Source organism: Apodemus sylvaticus, chromosome 6 (assembly GCF_947179515.1).
Source record: "Apodemus sylvaticus chromosome 6, mApoSyl1.1, whole genome shotgun sequence".
Taxonomy (NCBI): Eukaryota; Metazoa; Chordata; class Mammalia; order Rodentia; family Muridae; genus Apodemus; species Apodemus sylvaticus.
Window position 1 is genome coordinate 3,969,535 of NC_067477.1, and position 26,559 is coordinate 3,996,093.

General features: G+C 41.1%; 1 protein-coding gene across 5 annotated transcripts in view; it reads left to right on the forward strand.

The window, feature by feature from the left end:
- The window catches only part of Dync2i1 (dynein 2 intermediate chain 1), a 56,832-nt gene that overhangs the window by 15,116 nt on the left and 15,157 nt on the right, over positions 1-26,559 (forward strand). For all 5 annotated transcript variants that reach the window (XM_052184840.1, XM_052184839.1, XM_052184841.1 and 2 more), the window contains 11 exons: positions 911-1,013; positions 6,191-6,320; positions 7,590-7,701; positions 8,570-8,658; positions 10,741-10,870; positions 14,065-14,237; positions 15,106-15,268; positions 20,662-20,775; positions 20,878-20,939; positions 21,395-21,446; positions 22,985-23,045. In XM_052184840.1, the coding sequence (XP_052040800.1) occupies positions 911-1,013; positions 6,191-6,320; positions 7,590-7,701; positions 8,570-8,658; positions 10,741-10,870; positions 14,065-14,237; positions 15,106-15,268; positions 20,662-20,775; positions 20,878-20,939; positions 21,395-21,446; positions 22,985-23,045 (1,189 nt within the window). The remainder of the gene's footprint in view (positions 1-910; positions 1,014-6,190; positions 6,321-7,589; positions 7,702-8,569; positions 8,659-10,740; positions 10,871-14,064; positions 14,238-15,105; positions 15,269-20,661; positions 20,776-20,877; positions 20,940-21,394; positions 21,447-22,984; positions 23,046-26,559) is intronic.

Sequence of the window (26,559 nt, forward strand, 5' to 3'; positions counted from 1 at the left end):
TAATGTGTGTGTGTGTGTGTGTGTGTGTGTGTGTGCGCGCACACATATGTGAGTATGTGTTTGTAATGGTGTTCATGTTGGGGTCAAAGGACAACTTTCTGGAGTTGGTTCTTTCCATCTTGTGGGTTCTAGGGATCAACTCAGGTTATCAGGCTTGTAGGCAAGTTCCTTTATTTGCTCTGCCATCTGCTGGTCCTAGAGGAAAGTACTAATGGCTCCATATTATTTTCCTGCCCTTTAGGGATAATTAGGGGTTCCTTGAGTATTATCACTGTGACACCAAGAAAGCTGATATGACAGCTGTGTCTGTCAGGGTAAATGACTGCGTTGGTGGCAGGGAGCACATACAGCCTGCCTATACCAAACTGTGGGATGGTTCATGTTTGAGACAAAACATTGGGAGATTTATCAAGCTACTCAGAACAGCATGCACTTCAATTCTTATCAACTGTTGACTTTGACTTTGGAATTACTCATTACTAACTTTCAGGCCACAATAGACTTTAGGTAAATGGAGGCTCAGAAACGAGACCACAGGTGAATTTGCTTCCCCCCCCCCCCATATAATGATAGGAAACTATATTTTGTGCATATATTCATAAATATTTCTTAAATTCTTTTTTTTTTTTTTTTATTGACAGAGTTTCTCTGTGTAGTCCTGGCTGTCCTGGAACTCACTCTGTAGACCAGGCTGGCTTCGAACTCACAAATCTGCCTGCCTCTGCCTTCCAAGTGTTGGGATTAAAGGTGTGCACCACCACACCTGCATTTCTTAAATTCTTATTGGTGTGATTTATCAATTTCAATAAAAATTGTCAAATGTGATTGTTATATATGACTATAATTGTAGGTTTTTTCCTTGAAGGAACTATTTCATTGGCACAAAATGGATTTTATTTTTCTTACATAGATGAAAATGATTCCACTTCTAGAACCCCTGTTTGTGGAATTTTTGTGGATTTTGCAACAGCCTCACATCGTCAGAAGAGTCGGAGTCAGGCCCTCAAGCAAAAGTAGGTATATGAAGAATTTGCTGCAAGTGTGTGTGTATGTGTATGAAACTCAGGGCCTTGTGTACTTTAGGCCAGGTGTTCTATCATTGAGCTAATCTTAGTTGTAGCTTTGTGTAAGTGCATATTTATGTACTTCTTGTCAACATAACCTTAAAACTAGAGATTTCTATTTTCATTGCTGATTGTTTAGGTAAATTATTTAGGGATTGAACCCAATATTTTGAGTAGTAGGCAAGCGCGCTCCTGCTGAGCTGTATTCCTATCCTGGTCAGCTTTTTTCACTACTACTACAATTCTTTGTGTTCATTGGTTAGTCTGATTAGTTTGCACCCTTTGTGTGCAAGGTGCTTGCTAGCTAATGACTGCAGTACATTTATGGCTGACTACTGTGGGCTTAGCACTGGAGCCCATGGTCTGTTTTGACTGCAACAGAATCGCAATCATACATTTAGATGTCTGGTGGCCAGAATCTTGCTAGCACTGTCGCTCTGTGGTACTGATCTCTTAAAATAAAGGTTGAAGCTTCCACGACCCAACAGTTCTATTATGTACACCTGCAAAACTATCACCATGTAAGTGATAACCAAGGTCTGCCACCCGCTCAAGCATTAATTAGGCTCCTTTGAACTCCTTTCAACTATGGCTTTAGCCATGCGTTCCTGGCCTGAGTGCCTGGATGGCTGAGTGTGGGGAAATACTAATATATTTAGTGTTTGAATAATGTGTGTGAGAACCCTGGAGCACTCACCTCACAGCATTCTTTCAAATGAGTTAAAGCTGATTCTGCAGTGGCTGGGACCATAACATTTAAATCTGCCCTCCCACTATGTCTGTGATAGTGTGATCAGGCATACTGAACCATAGCAGCCGGAGCGGCAGAGAAATGTTACAAGCAGGGTAAGAGGTGAGGAAGAAGAAAGCTTTTTGTCTTGCTTTCTTTCCCCTGAGAAATGATTGAGAATGACCAGTGATTCAATAGAAAAAAGTTATGCTGTCAGTAGAAAATGAAATGTATTTTGTTAATATATCTATGCACCACATGCTTGCCTGGTATCCGTAGAAGTCAGAAGAGTGTGTTTGAGTTATGGACAGTTGTGAACTACCATGTTGGTACTGGGAGTTGAATCTGGGTTCTCTGCAAGAAAAACAAATTTTCATAATCACTGAGCCATCTCTTCAGCCCACAGTCAGATAATTTTTTTTAACACACTTCTATTTTTGGTGATAGAAATTTAGTGCAGATAAAAATATGGTAGACTTTTGTAACATTTAAACAGTCATTTATCAATGGGCCAAAGTGATGTAGACTATCTTTGATCATAATGGAATTAAGCTCCAAATCAAGAAAAAGTCAATTAGAATATTTCCAGAAGTTGGGAATTAAACATTATACTTCTTTGTGAACCATAAGAAAAAATCAAAAGGAAAAAGAAGAAATTAGGAGAGAATCAACTTCTACAATCTCTCTCTTTCTCTCTCTCCCCTTTCCTCTTTCCCTTTCTTCCTTTAAAGATTTGTTTATTTTATGTATGTGTTTTAGCTACATTATGCCTACATGCTATAGGAGGGCATTTATAGATAGTTGTGAGCCACCTTGTAGTCGCTGGGAATTGACCTTGAGCCCTCTGGAAGAGTTCTCTTTTTTTTTTTTTTTTTTTTGAGACAGGGTTTCTCAGTGTAGCCCTGGCTGTCCTGGAACTCACTCTGTAGACCAGGCTGGCCTTGAACTCAGAAATCCACCTGCCTCTGCCTCCCAGAGTGCTGGGATTACAGACGTGCGCCACCACCGCCCGGCGGAAGAGTTCTCTTAACTGCTGAGCTATCTCTCCAGCCTGAGAATTTAAATTTTCCGTCTTGGGTGCTTCTGCCCAGGTGCTCAGATGGGCCCCGTGTGTACTGGGCAAGCACACTGAGCCATACCCAGGCCCACATGGTACTTTTAATAGTGAGAAAGAAAGCCAGCATTTGCAGACCTCCTGTGGGGTGTGCTGGTTCTACACCAGCAGAAACACATTGGGAAAGAAAAGGCTGAATCTCAGAGATCCAAACAGGCACCAAGAGCCTGGGAAAGGCAGAAACTAAAATTATAAAGGAGTGAAAAAAAAAGTAAGAACAAAAAATGAAAAATTGAATGTGTAGAATTGAAAATACTTCCAATAAATTCAACAAAGCCAAAATTATTCTTGGAATAAATTTATAAACTCTATTGTAGGTCTTGATCAAGTACAATAAAACAAAGACACAGATAGTAAAAGTGGAAAAGAGCACATTTCTGCAGATCTAGCAAACATTAAATAAGATTATGTGAATAATTGCCAATAAAGATCTAGGTGAACTGAGTAAACCTTAGAAAAGTACAGCTCATCACAGTAGATGAAAATAGCAGGAGAAGATTTAGGCTGTCATGCATTTGTTAAGTTTAATTTGTAAATTACTTTTTCCCTCAAGGTAAAGTACAGACATAGTCTGTACTCTTCTAAACATCTCCTATTGTCACAGATTCCAGAGAATAGAAACATGGGTCCCATTTCCAACTTGTGAATTTTTTTTTTCTGAGGCTTAGCCAGACTTTGACTCAAAAATTTTATGACTATGAAAATGAAAAGTGTGTGTGTGTGTGTATGTATACAGAGCAGGGGGTGGGGGTGGTGGTGGCTGGGGGATGGTGGGGGTTAGGGACATAATTTGTTTAGGGGCTTTGTCTCACTTCATTGCATGGGTCAAGAAGTACCTCAAAGGCTACCCAAATGAAAAAACAGAGAAATTCATAGTATGGCTCCATTTAGGTCTGAAAGCCTGATATCAAAGAAAATGGGTGGTGTAATTCTTAGACCAGACACAAGGTGAGAGCTGGTGGACTCTTGGTCCTTACATCTGGGGTCCAAATGCTCAAGAGTCTGGAGTTCTGATGCCCAAAGGCAGAAGAGGATGCTGACTCCTGAATGGACAGTGAGAATCCAGACTTTGTATGCCCTGTGTCTTACCTGAACACCAGTCTTTTTGGGTTATACAGCCTCACTGTGGGCCGAAAGACTGTAGTTATCTCAGTAACTGAGATGTCAATGCCCCAGACACCATCACAGACAGACGCTGCAGGGCAGCCCAGACAGTCAAATGATAACTCATTTGGATGTCTGTTTCAGCAGAGACGCAGACTCATGTTTCCTGACATGTCAAGAATTACAGGGCTTCATTAGCTACTTTAGTATCCCTAAATCTAGTCATCCATTACACAGTGACACCCCAAATCAGTAACACCTAGGAATTAGGAACATAAGGTTGGGTTAACATCAATTTATGTCATCCATCACCTTACCAGAACAGCAAATACATGTAACAACAACAACATAGTCAACACTTAGTGAAATAAATCTTAGCAAATTAGAACTGAGTGGAATTTTATCCAATAAGAATATTTTTATAAAAATTCAACAAGTAGTTTCATATGTTCTGGTGAAGCTTTTCAGCTCTAAAGGTGGGTGTGGAATCCACCACTTTTACTTCAGTCTAATTAGATGAAAACAAATAAAATTATATGTATTGGAAAAATATATTTTACTAGATACATGATTATATACATAAAATTTTAAAATCTATATCTGAAACTAAAATATATTGAGTGTGAATAATGAATGAATTAAGCAAAGATATTGCATAAAAATTTATGACAGTCAGTTGTATTTCTCTGTACTAGCCATTAAATTTTCACCTATTAATAGATTCCAGATAAACATGATTGCATTAGGCTTTCACAGAGATATGTAGCATATATTATTGAGTCTTAGGAAACAAAAAAAAAATGCCTTTCTATTATAAATCCCATAAGGGCATCTGTGAATTCATATCTTTCAGAAAGCAGATTCTGAAAATTACATAGAAATACTAAGACTCAAGAGTAGTGAAGACATTATTGAAGGAGAGAAAAAATTAGAGGTTTGACTTTCTAACCCAGATGCCAGTGTTAGTTACAGAATCCAGTTATCATGCTGTATTCTTAGCATGAGAACTCATGCTTACTAAGTACAGGGTGGGGAGCACCAGGCTTGGGCACACTGACGTTGACTGTGTTGTAGCTGTTGTGCAGTAGGGAAAGGATGATTTTCTGTGGCTAATGCTGGAGCAGCTAAAGGTGTGGAAACAGGAAGCTGAGCCCTGTCTTGAGCCACCTACAGAGGAGAAGATGTGGAATATTCTTCCATGGCAGGAAATCTTGAGGCAGGATTGAAGGGAGTGAGGAGAAAGTTGCCGGATGGCCAGAAAATCAGGTGATGTAAAAGTGACAGCGGTTGTGAGGCCTCTGAGTGAGTGCAGGAGGACAGGAGAGGAGCCACGTGAGAACAAGTGACTTAATACTGTGATTCTGGGAGGATTCGTCACCCATCCATATGTATTAAACACAGCCATGTGGGAGTACTGGTAAGTGGAAGAAATAAAGAGCAGTTTTCTTGCTCAGCCTGTATTAGAGTCAGGGGAGGTGACTGGGGATACTTACATTGAATCCAGGGCAATATTAGAATTGGAAATGACCTCTGAAAGAAGGCAGTAGTCAGGAGAAAGTGTGTGCTTCATAACTTGGTACTCATCATCATCACCTTTAGGGAGAGAGCAATATAAATAGTTGGGAATGAAGTCTGTGAAGCAAGAGGACACCGAGTGTCTGGGGTTTCTGGTGTTTGTCAGGAGCTTGTTTCCTGTGGGAATAGGCCACTGTAGCTAGGAGAACATAGGCTGAAAACCTGGCTGTTATAGTGGCTGATAGCACAGAATGTCATCCTACTAGCCAACACAATATATCATGAAAAAAGTGAATTGCTGGCCATGGGATTCTAGTATACATACATTATGACTATCAGCCTCAATGCACTGCAGGGGACCAGTCACTTACTGGCTAATGATATGCTCCCACCATTACTTGCTGCCTGTTTTTATTTGTACTTGTTTTTTCCTTTTCTCCTAGGGCTCTAATGTGGGGTCTTGTGTAGGTTTAGAAAGCATTTGGCCACTGAGTTATACCCTTAACTCTGTTTAATTACTTAAAATAATTGTTGGATAAAGAGTGAATTCTTTAGACTCACTCTTAATTACTTACATGTGACCCTAAAATATACACTCCTGCAAGTCCCTGAGTCTGTTATTCAATTGATTTTTTTTTTTTTTGTTTCCAATTTGTTTTAAAGGACAAGAAGTACAAAGTTGCTCCGGCTTATTGACTTAGACTTTTCGTTCACTTTTTCCCTCTTGGACCTACCACCAGTAAATGAGTATGACATGTACATTAGGAACTTTGGGAAGAAGAATACCAAGCAGGTTAGTAAAAGATGTGTCACTGAAGTGATAAAATGAAAGTATATTATGAATGCATGTGCCTTGTGTCTACTCTGCAATATTAGAATTGGAATTGGCAGTAAGACATTCCTTACTGAATTTCTGAAAGAGGGCAGTAGTCAGGAGAAAGTGTATGCTTCATAACTTGATAACTCATAAACTCATAAACTCAAAGGATACAAAGTCTAAGATAGCCTCTTGGAGCATAATAAATGATTGGTACAGATGACAGGTGCCTTTGTCTGTTTTTTTTTTTTTTTTATGTTTTTCCAAAAAAAAAATACCCTGACAAAAGTAACTTAGGGGATAAGGAATTTTTGCTCAGGAGTCCAGGTTTCCGCCTATCTTAGCAGGCAAATCTCAGCAGCAGAAGCCTGAGAGAATTTGCCATGTTACATCTGCAGTCAGAAGAGCAGAGTAATAGCTGTGTGCGTAGTCGCACTAAGTTCATTTTCTCCGATTTTTATCAGTTCAAGATCCATGCGAAGGAATTGTGTCAGCTGCTTTTAGACAGGGTTTTCCCACATCAGTTAATGTTTGAAAGTCTCCACAGGCTAACCTTATCCCAGCCCCAAGGATGCTTTAATTTTTTTTTGACTTAATCATTTATTTTTTTTATTCGATATATTTTTTATTTACATTTGAAATGATTTCCCCTTTTCTAGCCCACCACTCCCCGAAAGTCCCGCAAGCCCCCTTCTCTCCCCCTGTCCTCCCACCCACCCCTTCCCACTTCCCCGTTCTGGTTTTGCCGAATACTGCTTCACTGAGTCTTTCCAGAACAGGGGGCCACTCCTCCTTTCTTCTTGTACCTCATTTGATGTGTGGATTATGTTTTGGGTATTCCAGTTTTCTAGGTTAATACCCACTTATTAGTGAGTGCATACCATGATTCACCTTTTGAGTCAGGGTTACCTCACTTAGTATGATGTTCTCTAGCTCCATCCATTTGCCTAAGAATTTCATGAATTCATTGTTTCTAATGGCTGAATAGTACTCCATTGTGTAGATATACCACATTTTTTGCATCCACTCTTCTGTTGAGGGATACCTGGGTTCTTTCCAGCATCTGGCAATTATAAATAGGGCTGCTATGAACATAGTAGAGCATGTATCCTTATTACATGATAGGGAATCCTCTGGGTATATGCCCAGGAGTGGTAAAAGTGTGGTTGCTTTTATTTTTCAATAATGGCAAATTGATTTGAAATTTAAACTAGATGTTAATTCTAAGCTACTTTTGTATTTAAGGCATATGTTCAGTACAATGAAGATAATGTTGAGAGAGACATTCAGACTGAAGATATAGAAACCAGGGAAGTATGGACCCAACACCCAGGAGAAGGCACTGTTGTATCTGGAGGTAACTGGCTGAATGTCTACTCTCTTTACAGTATGTTTTGATTTGTTTTGTTTTTATGTAACTCCTTTTATCCCTGTGTTCTTTTTGATGAGGTTGTTAGTATATGACCATGGAAGTACCCTTTCAGTATTCCTTTGAAAAAACCAATTACTTCATGAATGAGATCAGAGCTGCTGAATCACAGGGAATCATTAAATTGGCCTGAACCCTGGTCTGACACCCCCCCCCCCCCCAGCAGGATTTGTAATGCTGTGGGTAAGATACTGTGCTCCAAATACTCACCAGAGAACTTCACAGTGCACCTACAGGACAGACTGCTCTGAGAATGGCAGTCTGTTCTCATCAGTGTGTTTTCATTTTGAAGTGCAGTTTGAAGATGTGTTCCATCAGTGCAGCTCAGCAGTCTCTACGACACAGGCATCTGCAGCTGTTCACACAGAACTTACATTACTCATTGACCATTAAAAAAATGTTATTAAAGGAATTGTCTGTATGGCAAGGAATAGCTTTACCATATGAAAGCTCCAGGGTTGGTTTCTCTTACTGCCAGCTCCCCAGACCATAAGTGTTGCAGACTTCTCATCTTTGATGACCTGTAGATGCTTGACCTGTAACCTAAAACTCACACCAAACACACGGGTTCATTTTAGTGCATTCCCCGTGGCAGTTGAAGAGGACTCCGCTTCTGAACTCACTGTTAAAAAGCGTGAGATTGGGAAACAGCCGCAGGCAGATGGAGAGGAAGTCGTGCAGTGTCCTGACATTTCTCTAGGGTTCTCCGTATCTGCGGCACTGCTTGAATACTGTGATTTGAAAAGCATCACTGTTTTGGAGTTGACTTTATTGGCTTAATAAACCTGTATTTTAGGTAGTGAAGAAAAAGACTTCTCTGATGTCACAGTTGTACCGAAGATTGACACTCCGAGGTTGTCTAACTTTCTCCGGGCAGCATGCCAGGTAATTTCTGTGCTGCATGTCCTCTTCTAGGTGTTAGTGCTCAGGTTTCATTGTGTTGTCATTGTGGCTTAAAAATCAGTTCTTTGTTCCTGGTGATCCTAATCATCATACCTTTACTTTCTCTATGTATTTAGGTATACATTTCTAAAAGAAAAAGATCTTTCGTTGATGTAAGAAAACACAGCATCTCAAAGGGAATACAAACGTTTTTGTTGCAGCCCAGTGACTTTGGCCTGGGCACATGGGCTTAGGTTATCCTAAATACCATGTTTCAACATGGTGACCATTTCCGCTAAGTTTTTAGTTACCGATTAAGAGAGAATCTTAAATCAAAGCACTTTTCAGATAGGTTGTGAGAAAAGTGGTAGGAGGGATACAGCAGTGTGAGGTAGTCTGTGCTGGAGGCCTCTGGCACTGCCTGATGACAGTCTTAGTCCTGAGGATGAACATAGAGGTGGGCAGTGAAGGGCTTTCAGGAGGCCTAACGATGGCCTAAGAGGATTGTGTGTGACTTGTAATGTCACAGCTCTCCACAATCACAGAGCTTTTTAAAATAGGTGTGACCTACTAACATTGGTAATTTCTAATATATTAAGATGTGAAGTTGATGTTCTAATCTTTATGTTGTCTCAGACTTTTTATGTAAACATAGAATTCAATATGGAGCAGGCACAGACAGCCTAATAATGTTAAGCCTTGACAGGCTGATTTGGATCAAGCCTGTTTATCAGACTGTTATGACTGTCTGCCAGTTACTTTGTTTGCCTCAGTGCCATAGATATACAGGAGTGTGTGGTTTAGACATAGGATTAGGCTTGACATATTTGTTATTATTATTAGATTTAGTATTATTAGTTTTAGTATAAAGTTCTTGGAACTAGTAAGAAGAGAGTCCTCAGTGCAGTGCAGTGTAGAGGAAGATGAGCTGGAAACTCGGCAGTGACAGGGATCGGTTAAGGAGCCTGCTGTAGCCCTGCTCCGGGGCTCCTGAGGCTGCAGCCCAGGCTCCTGTGGCTGCAGCCCTGCTCCCGGGCTCCTGTGGCTGCAGCCCTGCTCCCGGGCTCCTGTGGCTGCAGCCCTGCTCCGGGGCTCCTGTGGCTGCAGCCCTGCTCCGGGGCTCCTGTGGCTGCAGCCCTGCTCCGGGGTTTCTGAGGCTGCAGCCCTGCTCCCGGGTTTCTGAGGCTGCAGCCCTGCTCCCGGGTTTCTGAGGCTGCAGCCCTGCTCCCGGGCTCCTGTGGCTGCAGCCCTGCTCCCGGGTTTCTGAGGCTGCAGCCCTGCTCCGGGGCTCCTGTGGCTGCAGCCCTGCTCCCGGGCTCCTGAGGCTGCAGCCCTGCTCCCGGGCTCCTGAGGCTGCAGCCCTGCTCCGGGGCTCCTGTTTACAGCACATCTCTGTCCAACCTAAATGCAATCCTGCCAGTCCTTGAGTCATGTCTCCTGCTTCCTTTGACCATTTCTGCTAATTCTTAAGTTTTTTTTTGAGTTCTAGAGATGACCTAGTTAGAGCCACTGCAGACATTTAATGCTGTCTTAGGGTCAGTGAATGATGGTTGCCTGTGTTTCTCCTTAGAGCTTTGTTTGCTTGCGGGTATTAGACGTCCAGGCTGCCTCCTCCTCTGAAATTTTAATTTTATTTAATGAAAGAAACAACATGTAATATGAAATAATGGCATACTATGACATTATACTAGTTTGCTATTATTATACAAAAAGATACTATTTTTAAAAAGTTATAGTATGGTGGAGCCAAGTGTTTATTTGTAGAAATGCAATCTATAAAAGGTATTTTTTAACCAAAGGATAGCATGCTGTTAGTGTCTTAAGAAATATGGCTTGTTTTTGGGGTGGTTTTTCTCTTTAAAAATGTATTTTTTATTTTATGTGTATGGGTGTTGCCTGATTGTATATCTGTGAAGCATATGTGCGCATTCTGGTCCTGCAGAGGCCAGAAGAGACCCTGGACTGGGGTTATAGGCAGTTGTGTGCTACCATGTAGTAGCTGGGAATTGAACCCAGGCCCCCTGGAAGAGAGTACTCTTCATTACTGAACCATCTCTCCAGCCTCTGCTTACTTGTCTTTTAAAGGTGGTTGCTGTTTTGCTTGAAGAGGACCGTTTGGCAGCTGGACCCAGCTGGATTCCCCGGGCTCAAGACAAAGCTCTGAACATCAGTGACAGCTCATCGCAACTGAACACAAGCCTACCATTTCTGCAGAGTAAGAGGTTTTTTTCTGATATTGGTTTATAGCTAAACACAAACATTTATATTAGAACACAGATCATTAATGTTATATAGTTTACATGTAATGGGGTCTATTCTATAAAACAGAAACACTCAGTGACTGCAGAATCGTAAATGAATGGTGAGGATTCTTTTCTTAAATATATGTTTATGATTTATGATTTTAAGTTAATTAGAAGAGGCCTGACAGCAATTTAGATTATTAAGTAAGTGGAAACTGAGCTTGACTGTGTTTAAGTCCTGTAGTTCCTCTCAGGCAGCCACTCAGGTGCCACAGCTGTGGAAAGGGCAAACGAAGAAAGGCTGAGGCCAGAGTATTTAAATTGGTTTAAACAAACTTCATTTGCAAGGTCAGATTTGAACTTTTATCTCATTTATTTATTTATTTCTGTTTTTTTGAGACAGTCTCTCTGTGTAGCACTGACTGTCCTGTACTAGCTCCATAAACTATGCTGGCCTGAACTGTATAGAGATCTGCTGATCTCTGTCTTCCAAGTGCTAGGATCAAAGGCATGTGCACCACAGCCTGGCTGTTTGTTTTGAGTCGCTGTCTCAGTTGTTAGACTGGCTTTGAACTCTTGAGCCTTCTGCCTTGGTCTCCCCAGATTATGAATGTGTGCTCACATGCCTGTGTCCATTTAATAAATCTTTAGCTAAGGGCAACTTTGTCTTTAAAGAATGTGACCAGTGAGTTAGCTGAGCAGTCATGGTTCTGGTTGTGTGAAACCTTGGCAGGAGTGAGTGGTGCCCAGCAGTGATACTTCCTTCAAGAGACAGGATGAAAACATACTTTGGCACCTGAGAGTTGCTGTTTGCCTCTGCCTCTAGACATTTCTTTTGCTTTGCCTGCTGTTTTGAGGTTGATTTAAGTACTTTCCTGTCTTTTAAGCATTAAATGCATTGGTACATTTTTCACATTCTTGAGTCTTTTTGTTCATCCTTTAGAAAACTGTAAATCATTGTACTTGTAGTGTTCATTGTAAACACTCAGGAGGCAGAGGGAAAGAAATGGTAGTCTCAGGAGCTGGTGCACAGGGAGTGGTGGTAGAATGGAATAATGTGAATTACGCATGTACCCAGAGTCTTTCACTATCTAATGCATGTCTATTCTTGGAAGATTTGTGCATGTAAAAGGAGAGGAAGCCTCTTGTTCACTTTCTGCTGTGCCTCAGTAAGATGAATATTGAGATAAAAGGAGAGTGAGTCTGAAAAAGAGGGATTTGACACAGGAGGCAGATGTCCCAGTCTCTGGTCAGATTCAGTGATGCTTTCAGCCTTCCTGGGATGTGCCCACTGCTACGGTCACTGTTGAAATGTGTTGATATGAGGTGCTAGCAGTGGTCTGTTTGTTCATTTATTTGTGGTATCTGTAGTATACTGGCAGTCATTGGAGGAGTTGAGATTCAGCGGCAAGTAGGTAAGACAGAAATCCTCCACTTTGGGAACTTCTTTGTATCCCACTAGACTACAAACTAGCTAAGCATGTAAACATGGGCTGTAGTAGAAAGGGTTAAATTCCAAGTCTCAATTAAAGACAGATGGCATCTCAGCATGAGTGTGACCATGAGGAAATAGATGAAAAAGTGACCAAGGAAAAATTGGGAAGTTTCCTATGAAGGTAGCAGACCCAGGTATATCTTGGACCTCACAGAGTCAAGGTGACCAAGGGGGACAAAGCTATGGTAGTAATGATGGTCAGCTCTCCCGTTGGCCATTAGCTATGCCATGAGTTTCTAAAAATTATTACTTTCAAAATGGGATCAGAATACAGCAGTCATAAACCTTATCAGTTCTAGGCTGGTGAGATGACTCATTTGGTAAAGGTAGTTTCTGCCAAGACTGGCTACCCAAGTTAAGCTCCTGGAACATACTTAGGGAAGGAGGGAACTGACTCCTGCAGTTGTCCTCTGACACCTACAAATGACACATCAGCACGTGCACATAAACACACAGGTACAAAGACACACAAAAGGAGGGACGGAAGGAGAAAGGGAAGGAGGGAGGAAGAAGAGAGAGAGAGACAGACAGACAGAGACAGACAGAGGAAGAAGAGAAACCTGATTGGTGTCACTGAACAACTGAACACCAGGCCTATGAGGTGACTTAGTAGGTCATCATGTCACTTTGATGTATAAGACTGGCAGTCGGAGTTCAAGTCATGTAAAGACTGGAAGGAGAGAGCCAGCTCCATAAGGCTGTCCTCTGACTTGGACACATGTGCTTGCTTCTTCCTAGCATGGCCTCATGTGTATGCACACACTCACAGCAGAGATCCAGTGACAATGGTGTCAGAGTTTTGCCCGTGCACAGTGAAGGAGCATGTATCTTTTCTGGAGGAACACTGCAGGCTGCTTGAGGCAGTCCTGAGGGTGTGGCTGTGAGTGGGTGAGGGGTTGCAGAAGGACAACCATCCTTAGGAACTAGTCAGCTGATAGAGTTTTCCTTAGCTAGTACTTCCCAGTCATTTAACCCTTTCTTTTTTGACTATGAGTTACCGTCTGCTGGTTCTTCAGTCTACCAACAGTTCTGCTAACGAGAACGGTACGGAAAGCAGCTCTGCCACAGCAGTTTTAGAATTCATTCTTGGAATGCTACACCCAGCTTTGGATTAGTTTTCTGCGTGGATTTCTGAGGGCCATTTTAAAGAGAACCAAGGTTCCTAAGAATAGTGTCCTAGTCATGCCATGTCAGGAAGGCCTCTCCAGTCATTTCTGACTCACACACGTGGTGTGAGAAGCTGTAGATGAGAGGAAGTCTGCTGGCCTTCCTAGGCTGCCACATGCTCCCCGTGGACACAGCACTTAGGTGTAGGCTGTAGGCACTGATGAAAACTGAAGTTTGGGGGTTGAGGATCTAGCTCATTGGGCACAGTGCTTTCCTAGCATGCATAACACCTGGAGTAACGTCCTTAGCACTGAATAAACTGTGGTGGAATGTGTCTGTAATCTCCAAACTGAGGAATGGAGGCAGGAAGATCAAAGTCATCCTTACCTGCACAGTAACTTGAGAGAAACCATGAATGTGTTTCAACTTGTCTCAGCAATGGTTCAGGTGTGATATTTGTCAGCTTTGAATAACCCCATGTGTTCTTCCTCACTGAGTTGGATTTTATGTGGGTTTTGTGAAATATTTTAAATGCTAAAGTGAAATCTTTTTTCTTATCTCCAGGCCGAAAAGTATCCTGCTTGCATGCGTCTCGAATTCAGAGACAGACGGTGGTCTCTGTTCACGACTTACCTGAAAAGCCTTTTGCCCCATCTCTGGATAGCAGGCACCTCCTCTGTGTGTGGGATATTTGGCAGCCTTCAGGGCCCCAGAAGGTTCTGATATGTGAGTCAAAGGTACACTGAGGACGAGTCTGTGCTTGCTTCTAGTAGAGTCCCACAGAGAGGGACAGAGATAACAGATTGAGTGTATGAGTAGGGCCCTGTTTTTAGTGCTATGGCTCTACATGGGTAACACAATTCATTAGTTCTGACTCTAGAAATTCATGGTTTAATAGGTTATTTCAGCCTGAAAAACCCAGGATTATCATGCAGGAGGCTCTTAGTCACCTGTAAACTAGCAAATCTATAGACTTAATAAAAGCATGGTCAAAATGGCCACAAGGCCAGGATATTTGAATTGTGTTGTTTAGGGCTTGATACTTTGAGATATCTTAATATTCTTGTGATTTCTTCTTCTTTTTTCTTTTTTTCTTTTCTGTGACAGGAAACGTAACCCAGACTGGCCTTGAATCCTCTATACAGTTGAAGATGACCTTAAACTTCTGCTCTTCTGCCTCTACCTCTTGAGTGCAAGGCTTATAGACATGCCCCACTGTGCCTTAAACAGTTTCTTAAAATGGCTTGTAATGAGTGCCTTTGTCACTTACTCCGATTCTTCTGCCTTCCACGTGTTCTGGTCCTGTTATTGTCAGGGCCAATGGCATCTTCCCTTTCATATCACTTCAATTTTAGTTGGAGGGACTGTGCCTTGGTGTGTACATGTGTACATGGATACTAGATGCCTTAATGTGATCATATTCCTACAGAATGGATTTTCTTATTCTACTGTCTGTGTAAAGAAAGCCACACTTGGGGCAGTTGACATTTATTTATATGCATGTGTACCTTGTGAGGACCTCCATATGTTAGTCCATACTTAGTTATTCTGTGAATATGCCCTCTATCGATTGTACACATTAACTTTCTGTGATTGACTTTTCAGGTCACGTGCTGCTGCTTTAGCCCTTTAAAAGCCTTTCTGCTGTTTGCGGGAACAGTACATGGCTCCGTGGTTGTATGGGATTTAAGAGAAGACTCCAGGATACACCATTATGTGAGGCTGAGCAATTGTCTCTGGGCTTTCAGGACCCCAACATTCTCCACTGGTTAGTGTTACTGTCTGCCCTCTAGAAAAGCCTCGACAGCTCTGAGGACTGAAGGTTTAACTTTATCTGCTTGAGGAAGGAGATCTGACTCTGGACAAAAGAGGCATTTGCAGTACATACCTGTGATCTAATGGGGGCATCAGAAAGGCTCACTGGCTAGCTAGTGGTTTTGACCACTTTGGGTTTGACTGACTTGTTCACAGGGGTCACATATCCTACGTATCAAATAGTTATACTATGAGTTTTAACTATCAAAATTTCACTTATGAAGTAGCAACAAAAATAAAATTATGGTCAGAGATCACTACAACATGAGGAGCTGTATTAAAGGTCCACAGCATTAGGAAGGTTGCGAACCACTGCTCTAGCCCAATAAGAGACCTTGACTCAAACAACAAAACAACAAAAACAACAACAACAAAAAACCCAACCAAATAAATGAACAGCAACAAAACAAAACATGGAGAATGATCAAGGAAGATGCCTGTTGTCTGCCTCTGGTCTCCACAAGTATATACCTGCATGTGTATGTGTACCCACTCACATGTACAAACACATGAACACACACATACATACACATGCAAAGAGCAAGCATTTCCCACCCGTATGACTTCCTCTAAGTGTTTTATATCCATGACTCTCACACTAGCCTTTCACCCTGTTGCTGAGAAAGCGGACATGTTTGTCTGAGCCACATCGACTGGCACAGGCAGGCCCTGCACTCAGAGCCGGCTGGCCTTGGTGCCATGGCCTTCATTGGCTGGCCTTTTCCTTTAGGAGCTGGAGTCCTGCTGGCTAACAGATCAGGCGTGGACTTTATCTGACTCACTCTTTTCCCAATCTTGTCCCTGTCCTGTGCAACCTGAAGAGCTCACACCACCACTCTGCACCAAAGGCCACCAATCTGTTTTTTGTCATTATTCTGTTCCCAGTCTGCTCTGTCCAGATGTGGGAGGATGAGAACCACACGTCATTGTACACTGTGCCAACTCTTGCTCTGTACCTCACCAGCACTGAGGCCGTCAGGTGTTGTTAGCTAACCATTTCAGCAAGCATCTGGTTCTAATTTTGTGGTCTCAACTTGCACTCAGAAGAACTAATGATCCCAACCTTATCTTCATGTGCTTATTTATCAACTAAATATTCTTGATTATGCCTGTTTAAATATTTGCTCATTTCTTTCAAAGATTTATTTATTTACTTATTTTATGTATTTGAGTAAACTGTCACTCTTCTCAGTCATACCAGAAGAGGGAGTTGGATTACCAATGGTTGTGAGCCACTATGTGGTTGCTGAGAATTGAACTCAGGACCTCTAGAAGAGCATTCATTGGTTTTAACCACTGAGTCATCTCTCCGGCCCATATTTGTTCATTTTTTATTGGATTGTTTTAAATTTGGGAGAGAGGGTCCAGTTATGGAGTCTGGCTGTCTTAAGCTTACAGCAGTGCTCTTACCTCAGCCTCTCAATTAGTGAGATTACAGGCACGATTTGTAAATAAGGCCAAGCTTATTTTATTTTACTGTCATGGTGCTAGGGATTGAACCCAGGGGTTTGCATGTGCCAGGCCAGTGTATTACAGACTGATATACATCTCCAGCCCATTAGGTTTTGAAGTTTTATATACTCTGGGTATATTCTACATTTGCTTTTATCATACTCTGTATTCCTTTTTATAAAATTCCCCTTCAAAGAGAGAAAGTTTTAAATCAGAAAGAATTTGATTTATCAATATTTTCTCTTATGATCATGCTTTTGATGTCATGATGAACAGTTTTTAATTCAACTAAAAGTCACAGAGGTTGGGTTGCTCCCAATGTTTTTCTGACCTTTTGTTATTTTAGGGTTTACTTTTAGGTCTGGTGTACATGATGAGAGGCCTTAGTCCACAGGTTTACTTTTTATATATGAATGTCCCATTGAAGTTCTCATTCCTGGTCACCTTTTTACTGCGTCCAAAGCTTTTGCTGTACATGTGGCTCTCTTCAGTTTGATTGTGATGGGTCTCAGCCTGATTCTGGTTTCTGTCCTTGCTTCCGACCATTGTCAGAAGCTTTCCATTGTCCCTGTAGAGTGTACCTTTTTTAGAAAGTTCTATATTTAGAATAAAGTGGAATAAGCCTTTTCACATTGGGTAAGGATAAATGTGTAAGTTTTCATCATGATTTTTAGTGGCCTAACAGCCAAATAATTTTTTTCTTTTAAATTCTTAAAATAAAAAATACAAAATATAGCCGGGTGTAGTGGCGCACGCCTGTAATCCTAGCACTTGGGAGGCAGAGGCAGGCGGATTTCTGAGTTCGAGGCCAGCCTGGTCTACAGAGTGAGTTCCAGGACAGCCAGGACTACACAGAGAAACCCTGTCTCAAAAAACAAAACAAAAACAAAACAAAACAAAACAAAAAATACAAAATATAAAAACAAATGTTATGGACAAACTTATCAGTTTACTTCTTGAAAGAGTAATTTTATAACTATTTGTGTACAGGCTTTTGTGTGAACTTGTTTTTACCTCCTCTGAGTAAATAGCAAATATAATGGCTAATACTGATTTTGAACTTGACAGGATCTAGAATTACTTTTGAGATAATCCTGGAGGCATGTTAAATAGGGATTATCAGATTAGGCTAGCCTCTGGCCTGTCTGTGAGAAATTATCTTGTTGGTTGAGGTGGGAAGATTGTAGATGGTTCACCCATTGTATTGTATATCTGAGGGAACAGTGCTCTCTCCTCTGCTCCCTGATTGCACGTGTGATCCAACAGCCGTCACAGGCCCCATGTGCAGGAACCCATGCTGCCTCTGCTTCTCTATGTGATGGACTCACTCCTGGGAATCTGTGCCAAATTAACCCTTTCTTTCTTAAGTTACATTTATCAGATATTTTGTCAGAGCAACATGTAAAGCCACTTAGTCAACTAAAGGACCAGATTCTTGGATTGCTCTGAAAAATTGTGGACTGTTTTAGAAAGTGGCTACACTATCTGCATACCGACAATTGGTGACACCTGCTGCTACTCAGTACCCCCCAACAGCCTTCAGCATGACCACTGATGCAGGGTTGGGTCATTCTGGTTGGTTAAAGTGGCTCCTTATGGTGTGATGCGCATGTCCCTTGTGACACTTGGAGAGACTTGTCTTTCTGTGTGCTCAGATGCTGCTGTTCGTGTGTCTTCTTTGGTAAAACACCTGTTAAGGTCTTTGTCCCATCTTAAAATTGCTTGTTTTCTGGTAGCTGAGTTATTGATAAAAGATTTTCATAAGGTAAGGGTTTTGCGAGTGTTTCTCCTATTCTGTGATTCTTTTCTTTTAACTCAGTGTTTTTTAAAGTACCTCTCCCAGCACTTTTACCCTCACAGATATGTTTCTTCTCTCTGTACTATATTTATATCTGTGCTTTATACATAAAAAGAGCAAGCCACTTTTTATTTCTGTACTAACCAGTTTTTGCCCTTTAGGGGAGATACTGTTGCTATGGAGAATATTTGCAATGGCAGGTACCATATGGATTTTGATGCTATTATAAAAGCTATCTTTTATCAAACAGAGAAAAGAACATACAAAATTTGTTATATGACTTGGACTCTAAGTTTTCTTTACTCTTGATGTAATAAAATACCCCAAGAAATGCATCTTAAAGAAGAAAGCACTTGTTTGGCTCATAATCCAGGTTGTAGGCCACCACAGCAGGGAGGCTACATTGGCAGGAACTGCTTACATGATGTCTGCAGTCAGAAGAAGAGAGCAACAGATGCACGCCGCAGCTCGGCCTAACCTCGCCTAAAGTGTGGGTCGCGGCCCAGTGAATGGTACCTACTTTCTTCAGGCTGGGTTTTCAGCCTGGTAATCAAGACAGTCCCCCACAGGGCCGCCTCACTGAGACTCTCAGGTGATTGTAGATTGTGTTGACGGTTAACACTAGCCACCACAGGCCCAAAGCATACCTTTTCAGACATGGCATTTTCCAACTGCCATGAATCTAGCATTGTTTTCAAAGCTCTAAATTCCTAACCCATATGTGATCTTGGCAGGAGACTCTTGCTTCAGATGCTTCTTTTCTATAAAATGATGCAGCACTTGCTTTAACTCAGGCATGTTCTATTTGTAGTTGACGTCATTTCTAGAAGACTGTGTATGACGTGTGAATAGCTATTGTGCTGCACTTGATATGACTCAGGCATGTTGTCTTTGTAGGTGACGTCATCTCTAGGTGACTGTGTATGCCGTGTGAGTAGCTGTTACGCCCAGGGTTGAGGGAACAACAGGAAAAGTCTGTTCATGCACAGCACAGGACACATTTTCTTTCCCTGTATTTCTAGTCATGGCTGTTGGATCCGCCGATGAGTACTGGGGCTGACTGAGTGCACATCAAGTGCTCTATGAAGATGCTCCCTTTGTGCCCTTCTGCTATCTAAATATCATGAGCAGAGCACAGGGGTGTGAAACGATGGCGCTTCTGTAAGAAGGGGGACTGACTCTTACTTGCAGATCCTTACATCCAGAGGGAATTTCCCCCTGGGAAGCTCTGTAATGTCTCTTCATTGTGTTTTCATTTGCTTTTTCCTAAGTTCAATACAACTTTTTTTTTTCAATTTCTATGTGGCGTTTGATTTCATATGTTTTTTGTTTATAGTTTAAGTACATTTCTAAAAGCAGTTCGCAGATACTTCATTCTGTTGGAGGACAGTCTTCTGCTTTGTGCTTTTCTCAGGGATGGGATGGGGCAGTGCAGTGGGAAAATAGTCACACCTGAGAGAGCTTTGATTTCTTCTGACTGTAGCTGTATATGGGATTTGGATCTCCAACTCCCAGACATTCTGTAGGCAGCTCTTTCTATCCACTGTGGGTGGCAGTCCTTCTGGTAGTGGCTGTCCTGTTGAAGAAAGCTTGATCTCATGTTCTGGCTGGCACTGCTGTGTTCCCAGTTTCTGCCATTTTTTCCCTTATAACTTCCCTGTGAACAGCCCTTCCAGAAGGCCTTCTTGTATGCCCCTCTTTTCGGAGCCTTTTTGGAGGACTCTGGGCCCAGAATCATGTCCTCTCTTTCTGGAGTGCCTGCTCACCTTTCTCATCACGATGATCTAGGTCATGGAGTACCCTGTACATGTATATCCTCAGCAGTGTAGTAGCTGTTTAATGGCACAAGCTTTGGTATCATTTCTTATTCTTCCTCTTACAAGTGTGTTGAGGTTGTAGTCTCTGCTAGAGATGCTGAAAATCATGGTCATAGATCTCGATGTGTGGCTTACATTAGTCTCCTGACTTAAGGAGAGACGTATAGAGAGATTCAGATCTTTAGGCCTGGAAGCATCCCTGTATCTTTCTACGTATACTGCTGATTTCATAGCTAAGGTGTGAACCTTACTGTGGTGCTGTGAATCTTTCATACCTAGATGGAATCCTCACATCAGTGAACCACCGAAGCCCTCTTCAAGCCATAGAGCCGGTCGCCACATCTGCCTACAAAAAGCAGAGCTTTGTGCTTTCACCCTTTTCAACTCAAGAAGGTATGAGATCCCTCACATGCATAAAATCCCTCCTGCAGTAGTGATGCAAAGTGCTGTCCTTATTAAAGCCACTGTTCCTCATTTTGTTTCTGCCTTCATTAGAAATGGCAGGCTTGTCATTTCACATCGCTTCCCTGGATGAGACTGGGGTTCTCAATGTGTGGGTAAGTAGGAAGTGTGGGGCCACACAGCCATGCATACAGCAAAGTGAACCCATGGGGGAGGAGAATGGCACCTGTCCTGGGGAATGGATGGGCTAGGGACAGAACACAGCCACAAGGCGGTGAGACCCACTGTTCTGTGAAGGGGTATGTAGTTAAAGGCCTTTGGCCTTTGGGAATTTGTAAGGAAGATTATAACAAGACATCAGTGCTAGAAGATATGTTAGGACTTGTACAGAGAGCTACTAATGAGGTTACTGAGAGGGCAGAATACTAAGATAAAAGAATGAATAAATTTAAGTCACTAGTTCTAAAGCAGATGATTAGTCTTTTTTATGAAGCAGTTATTTTTTAGGATCTAATATAGCATGTTATTTTATTAAAGCTATGTCTTGTGTAGATTGTTTCATAGTTATAAAATGTATCAGTATTCATTTTTTTCAATGTTCTGTTTTTAGGTGGTTGTTGAATTACCAAAAGCAGATATCTCAGGTTCAATGAGTGATTTAGGTAACTATTGAAGTAAAAGTTAATATTAATTATTTTTTGTTAAAATGAATAGACATTAAAGATACAAACACTTGCTTTGAAAAAATAATTGACAACCTGAAAAAATGGAAGTCAGAGTTGTATGTTGTATACTTTATCAACTGTTGGATAGACATCTCATTAGCTGGAGTGACTGAATGATGTCTAACTCCACGTTCCTTTCTGCAGGTGTTGTAAGCTCTGCACATAGCTGGCAATCATTCTGCCATGTGCCGTACCTCCAAGCGACTGTCTTCTTTCCTTTTCAGTGTACTTTAGGTTTCCATGGCATAAGTCCTCTTTCATTTGGGGTTTTCTTCTGTGGCTTTGGATTTACCCAGTGCACATGAGTGCACTAAGTGTGGTTGTCCTTAGGCTACCCACAGTGGGAATGGGAATGGGAATGCTTTCATGTAGAGCAAGAGATGGGGGAATACTAGGGTCTCCTGTGGTTTTCTGTTTTCAGACCACTTAGTATAGCTTTTAGTTCTAAGAGGCCTCAGACAATTCAGTCCCATTAAATATTGTGGTCTAGTTTGTCTGCATTTAAAGTCAGCTTTCTTACTTTGAATTCCTAATCCTTACTCCAATTCTCTAATGGAAAAATCTCCTCTCATCTTATTCATGTCAAAGGTATATCCCCAAGACTCACACTGGCCTTCCTCCAGGTCCCCAGATTCAGAAGAAAGCTCCTCACCAAGCAAATACTGGCCACTTCTTATTGAAGTTCCATTCCAGTCACGTTTACTGTGGCTGTGTTGGAGACCAGGCTAGGCTGATCAGTAGCTGTGTTACCTCCGTGACAACATCAGTACTGTGTGATGGTTATAAGACACAGGTCATGCAGTGAGCTTGAAGCTACCCTTTTTAGCAGTGAGTTGAATATATTCCGACATGCTTTTAATTCAACTGCGCTCAAGGTTCTGGATAGTACCTTGCCTAGAATTTGGGTTTCAACATATATAGATCTCTAATTCTTCCCTCTGTAGTAATATACCAAAGGGAGAATAGCATTAGGACATTTAGCAAGGAATCTGAGGAGAACAAAGGAAGGAATGGGAAATAAAGCCAGGCCTAGGAGCTGGAGTACAGTGATATTGGAACAGAAGTTAAAGAAGCTGATGAAGAGAAACTGAGACTGGAGGAGTTTGGGACATGAGTGGCCAGCCATTCAGCAAAACCTGGAAGGTTCCCAAGGATGACTTTGAATGACAGGCACCTTGGGTATTACAGCACTGGGTTTGGCATTTTAATTTAATATTCAGTAACATGATACCTGCTATTCTCACAGTCTGAAAATGTGGGGGTATCTGGATCATGGCCGGATGGATTTCTGATAATGACCTACAGATTCTTGACTCTCCTCTTTAGCCAAGGCACAGGTACCTCAACTACACTTAGAGGCATTCCTTCTGGTTATAGATACTTAAGTAAAGAAGAATGAATCCAGACAACTGTAGATAGGTTTTGATTTAGCTTATATTAAAAGGTGTGCATGCTTCTGGTTTGTCTGATTCTAGGTCTGATACCTGGAGGGAGGATCAAATTGGTACACAGTACTGTAATTCATTTGGACAACAGGTGAGACTCCCTCTGGGGATTAAACACCTCCCTCATCCCAGAAAGACTTTGGTTCCTGTTAAATGCATGCTCTGTTTTTGCAATGGGGACCCAGTTTCTTACATTGAGTTTTTGCAATGTGAATGATTAGTAATAAGCCAATGTAATAAATATAGTGTTTAGATATACACCTAATATGTATTCATAAAATTTTTTTAGCTTATAAAAACTACTTGACTGGTTTTCATCCAGTTTTACTTTAAACTTAAAGTTAGTTCCACTTGATCAAATTAAGTTTTAGGAACTAGAAAGACTGAAGTAAATGTTATTCATAAATTATACATCTAGCTAGGTACACCTGTAATCCTAGCATTTGGCAGATAGAAGCAGAAGGATCAAGAGTTCAAAGCTATCCTTGAGTTTGAGACTGGCTTGGGCTTTATGACATCCTGTCTTAAATAAACAAATCAACAGCAATACCAACAAACAAACAACACTGTATTTCTGCTTTTACTTGTAGAACTTAATATGAAGTACAGATCCTTTTTTTTAAAACTTTTATTGTTGGTGGTGTGTATGTATGTGTGTATGGTATGTGTATTGAAGGCAGGTATGTATACGCCACAGCACATGTGTAGAGGTCAGAGGACAACTTTTGATAGTTGGTCCTATCGTACGGATGGTTGTGAGCTACCATGTGGTTGCTGGGATTTGAACTCGGGACCTTCGGGAGAATAGTCAGTGCTCTTAACCACTGAGTCATCTCACCAACCCTGAAGTACAGATTCTTTTTATTTTATTTTTTTTAATTCAATATATTTTTATTTACATTTCAAATGATTTGCCCTTTTCAGGCCCCCCACTCCCCTGAAAGTCACATAAACCCCCTTCCCTCCTCCTGTTCTCCCATCCACCCCTTCACACTTCCCTGTTCTGGTTTTTCCCTATACTGCTACACTGAGTCTTTCCAGAACCAGGGGCCACTCCTCTGTTCTTCTTGTACCTCATTTGATGTGTGGATTATGTTTTGGGTATTCCAATTTTCTAGGCTAATAACCACTTATTAGTGAGTGCATACCATGATTCATCTTTTGAGACTGGGTTACCTCACTTAGTATGATGTTCTCCAACTGCATCCATTTGTCTAAAAATTCATGAATTCATTGTTTCTAATGGCTGAATAGTACTCCACTGTGTATATATAGCATATTTTTTGCATCCATTCTTCCGTTGAGGGATACCTGGGTTCTTTCCAGCTTCTGGCTATTATAAATAGGGCTGCTATGAACATAGTGGAGCATGTATCCTTATTACATGCTGGGGAATCCTCTGGGTATATGCCCAGGAGTGGTATAGCAGGATCTATTGAGTATAGGCTCTTGTAGTAGGATCTGATGATTCTTTGAATTTCCTCAGTTTCTGTTGTTATATCACCCTTTTCATTTCTAATTTTGTTAAATTGAATACTTTCTCTGTGCCCTTTGGTTAGTCTGGCTAAGGGTTTATCGATCTTGTTGATTTTCTCAAATAACCAGCTCCTGGATTCGTTGATTCTTTGTATGGTTCTCCTTGTTTCCACTTGATTGATCTCAGCCCTGAGTTTGATGATTTCCTGTCTTCTTCTCCTCCTGGGTCAATTAGCTTCTTTTTGTTCCAGAGCTTTCATGTGTGCCATTAAGCTGCTAGTGTATGCTCTCTCCTGTTTCTTTTTAGAGGCATTCAGGGCTATTAGTTTTCCTCTTAGCACTGCTTTCATTGTGTCCCAAAGATTTGGGTATGTTGTGCCTTCATTTTCATTAAATTCTAAAAAGTCTCTGATTTCTTTATTTCTTCTTTGGCCAAGGTGTCATTGAGTAGAGTATTGTTCAGCCTCCATGTGTATGTGGGCTTTCTGTTGTTTTTATTGCTATTGAAGACCACTCTTATTTCATAGTGATCTGATAGGAGGCATGGGATTAGTTCGATCTTCTTATATTTGTTGAGGTCTGTCTTGTGACCAATTATATGGTCGATTTTGGAGAAGGTACCATGAGGTGCTGAGAAAAAGGTATATTCTTTTGCTTTAGGGTGAATTGTTCTACAAATATCAGTCAAATCCAATTGGTCCAAATCTTCAATTAGTTGTACTGTGTCCCTGCTTAGTTTCTGTTTTCCTGATCAGTCTATTGAAGATAGTGGAGTGTTGAAGTCACCCACAATTATTGTGTTAGGTGCAATGTTTGCTTTGAGCTTTAGTAAAGTTTCTTTTACAAATGAGGGTGCCCTTGCATTCGGCACATAGATGTTCAGAATTGAAAGTTCTTCTTGGTGGATTTTTCCTTTGACCAACAAGAAGTGTCCTTCCATGTCTCTTTTGATGACTTTAGGTTGAAAGTCAATTTTATCTGATATTAGAATGGCTACTCCGGCTTGTTTCCTGAGACCATTGGTTTGTAAAATTGTCTTCCAGGCTTTTATTCTAAGGAAGTTTTTGTCTTTGACATTGAGGTGTGTTTCCTGTGTGCAGCAAAATGTAGGGTCCTGTTTCCTTATCCAGTCTGTTAGTCTATGTCTTTTTATTGGGGAATTGAGTCCATTGATGTTAAGTGATATTAAGGAATAGTGATTATTACTTCCTGTCATTTTTGATGTTATTTTTATATTTGAGGGGTTATCTTCTTTTGGGTTTGATGAAAGAAGTTTACTATTTTTCTTTTTCCAGGGTGTCGTTTCCCTCTTTGTATTGGAGTTTTCCTCCTATTATTCTTTGTAGAGCTGGGTTTGTGGAAAGATATTGTGTAAATTTGGTTCTGTCGTGGAATATCTTGCTTTCTCCATCTATGGTGATTGAGAGTTTTGCTGGGTATAGTAGTCTTGGCTGACATTTGTGTTCTCTTAGAGTCTGCATGAGATCTGCCCAGGATCTTCTTGCTTTCATGGTCTCTGGTGAGAAGTCTGGTGTGATTCTGATAGGTCTTCCTTTATATGTTACTTGGCCTTTTTCTCTTACTGCCTTTAATATTCTTTCTTTGTTTAGTACATTTGGGGTTTTGATTATTATGTGACGGGAGGTATTTCTGCTCAGATCCAGTCCGTTTGGAGTTCTGTAGGCTTCTTGTATATTCATGGGTATCTCTCTCTTTAAGTTGGGAAAGTTTTCTTCCATAATTATGTTGAAGATATTTGCTGGTCCTTTCAGTTGTAAATCTTCACTCTCATCTATACCTATAATCCTTAGGTTTGGTCTTCTCATTGTGTCCTGGATTTCCTGGATGTTCTGGGATACAAGCTTTTTGCATTTTGCATTTTCTTTGACTGTTGAGTCAATGGTTTTTATGGTGTCTTCACCATCTGAGATTCTTTCTTCCATCTCTTGTATTCTGTTGTTCATATTTGCATCTATGGCCCCTGATTTCTTCCCAAGGTTTTCTATCTCCAAAATTGTCTCCCTTTGTGATTTCTTAGTTGTTTCTACTTCTGTTTTTAGATCCAGAATGGTTTTGCTCAGTTCCTTCATTTGTTTGTTTGTGTTTTCCTTTAATTCTTTAAGAGATTT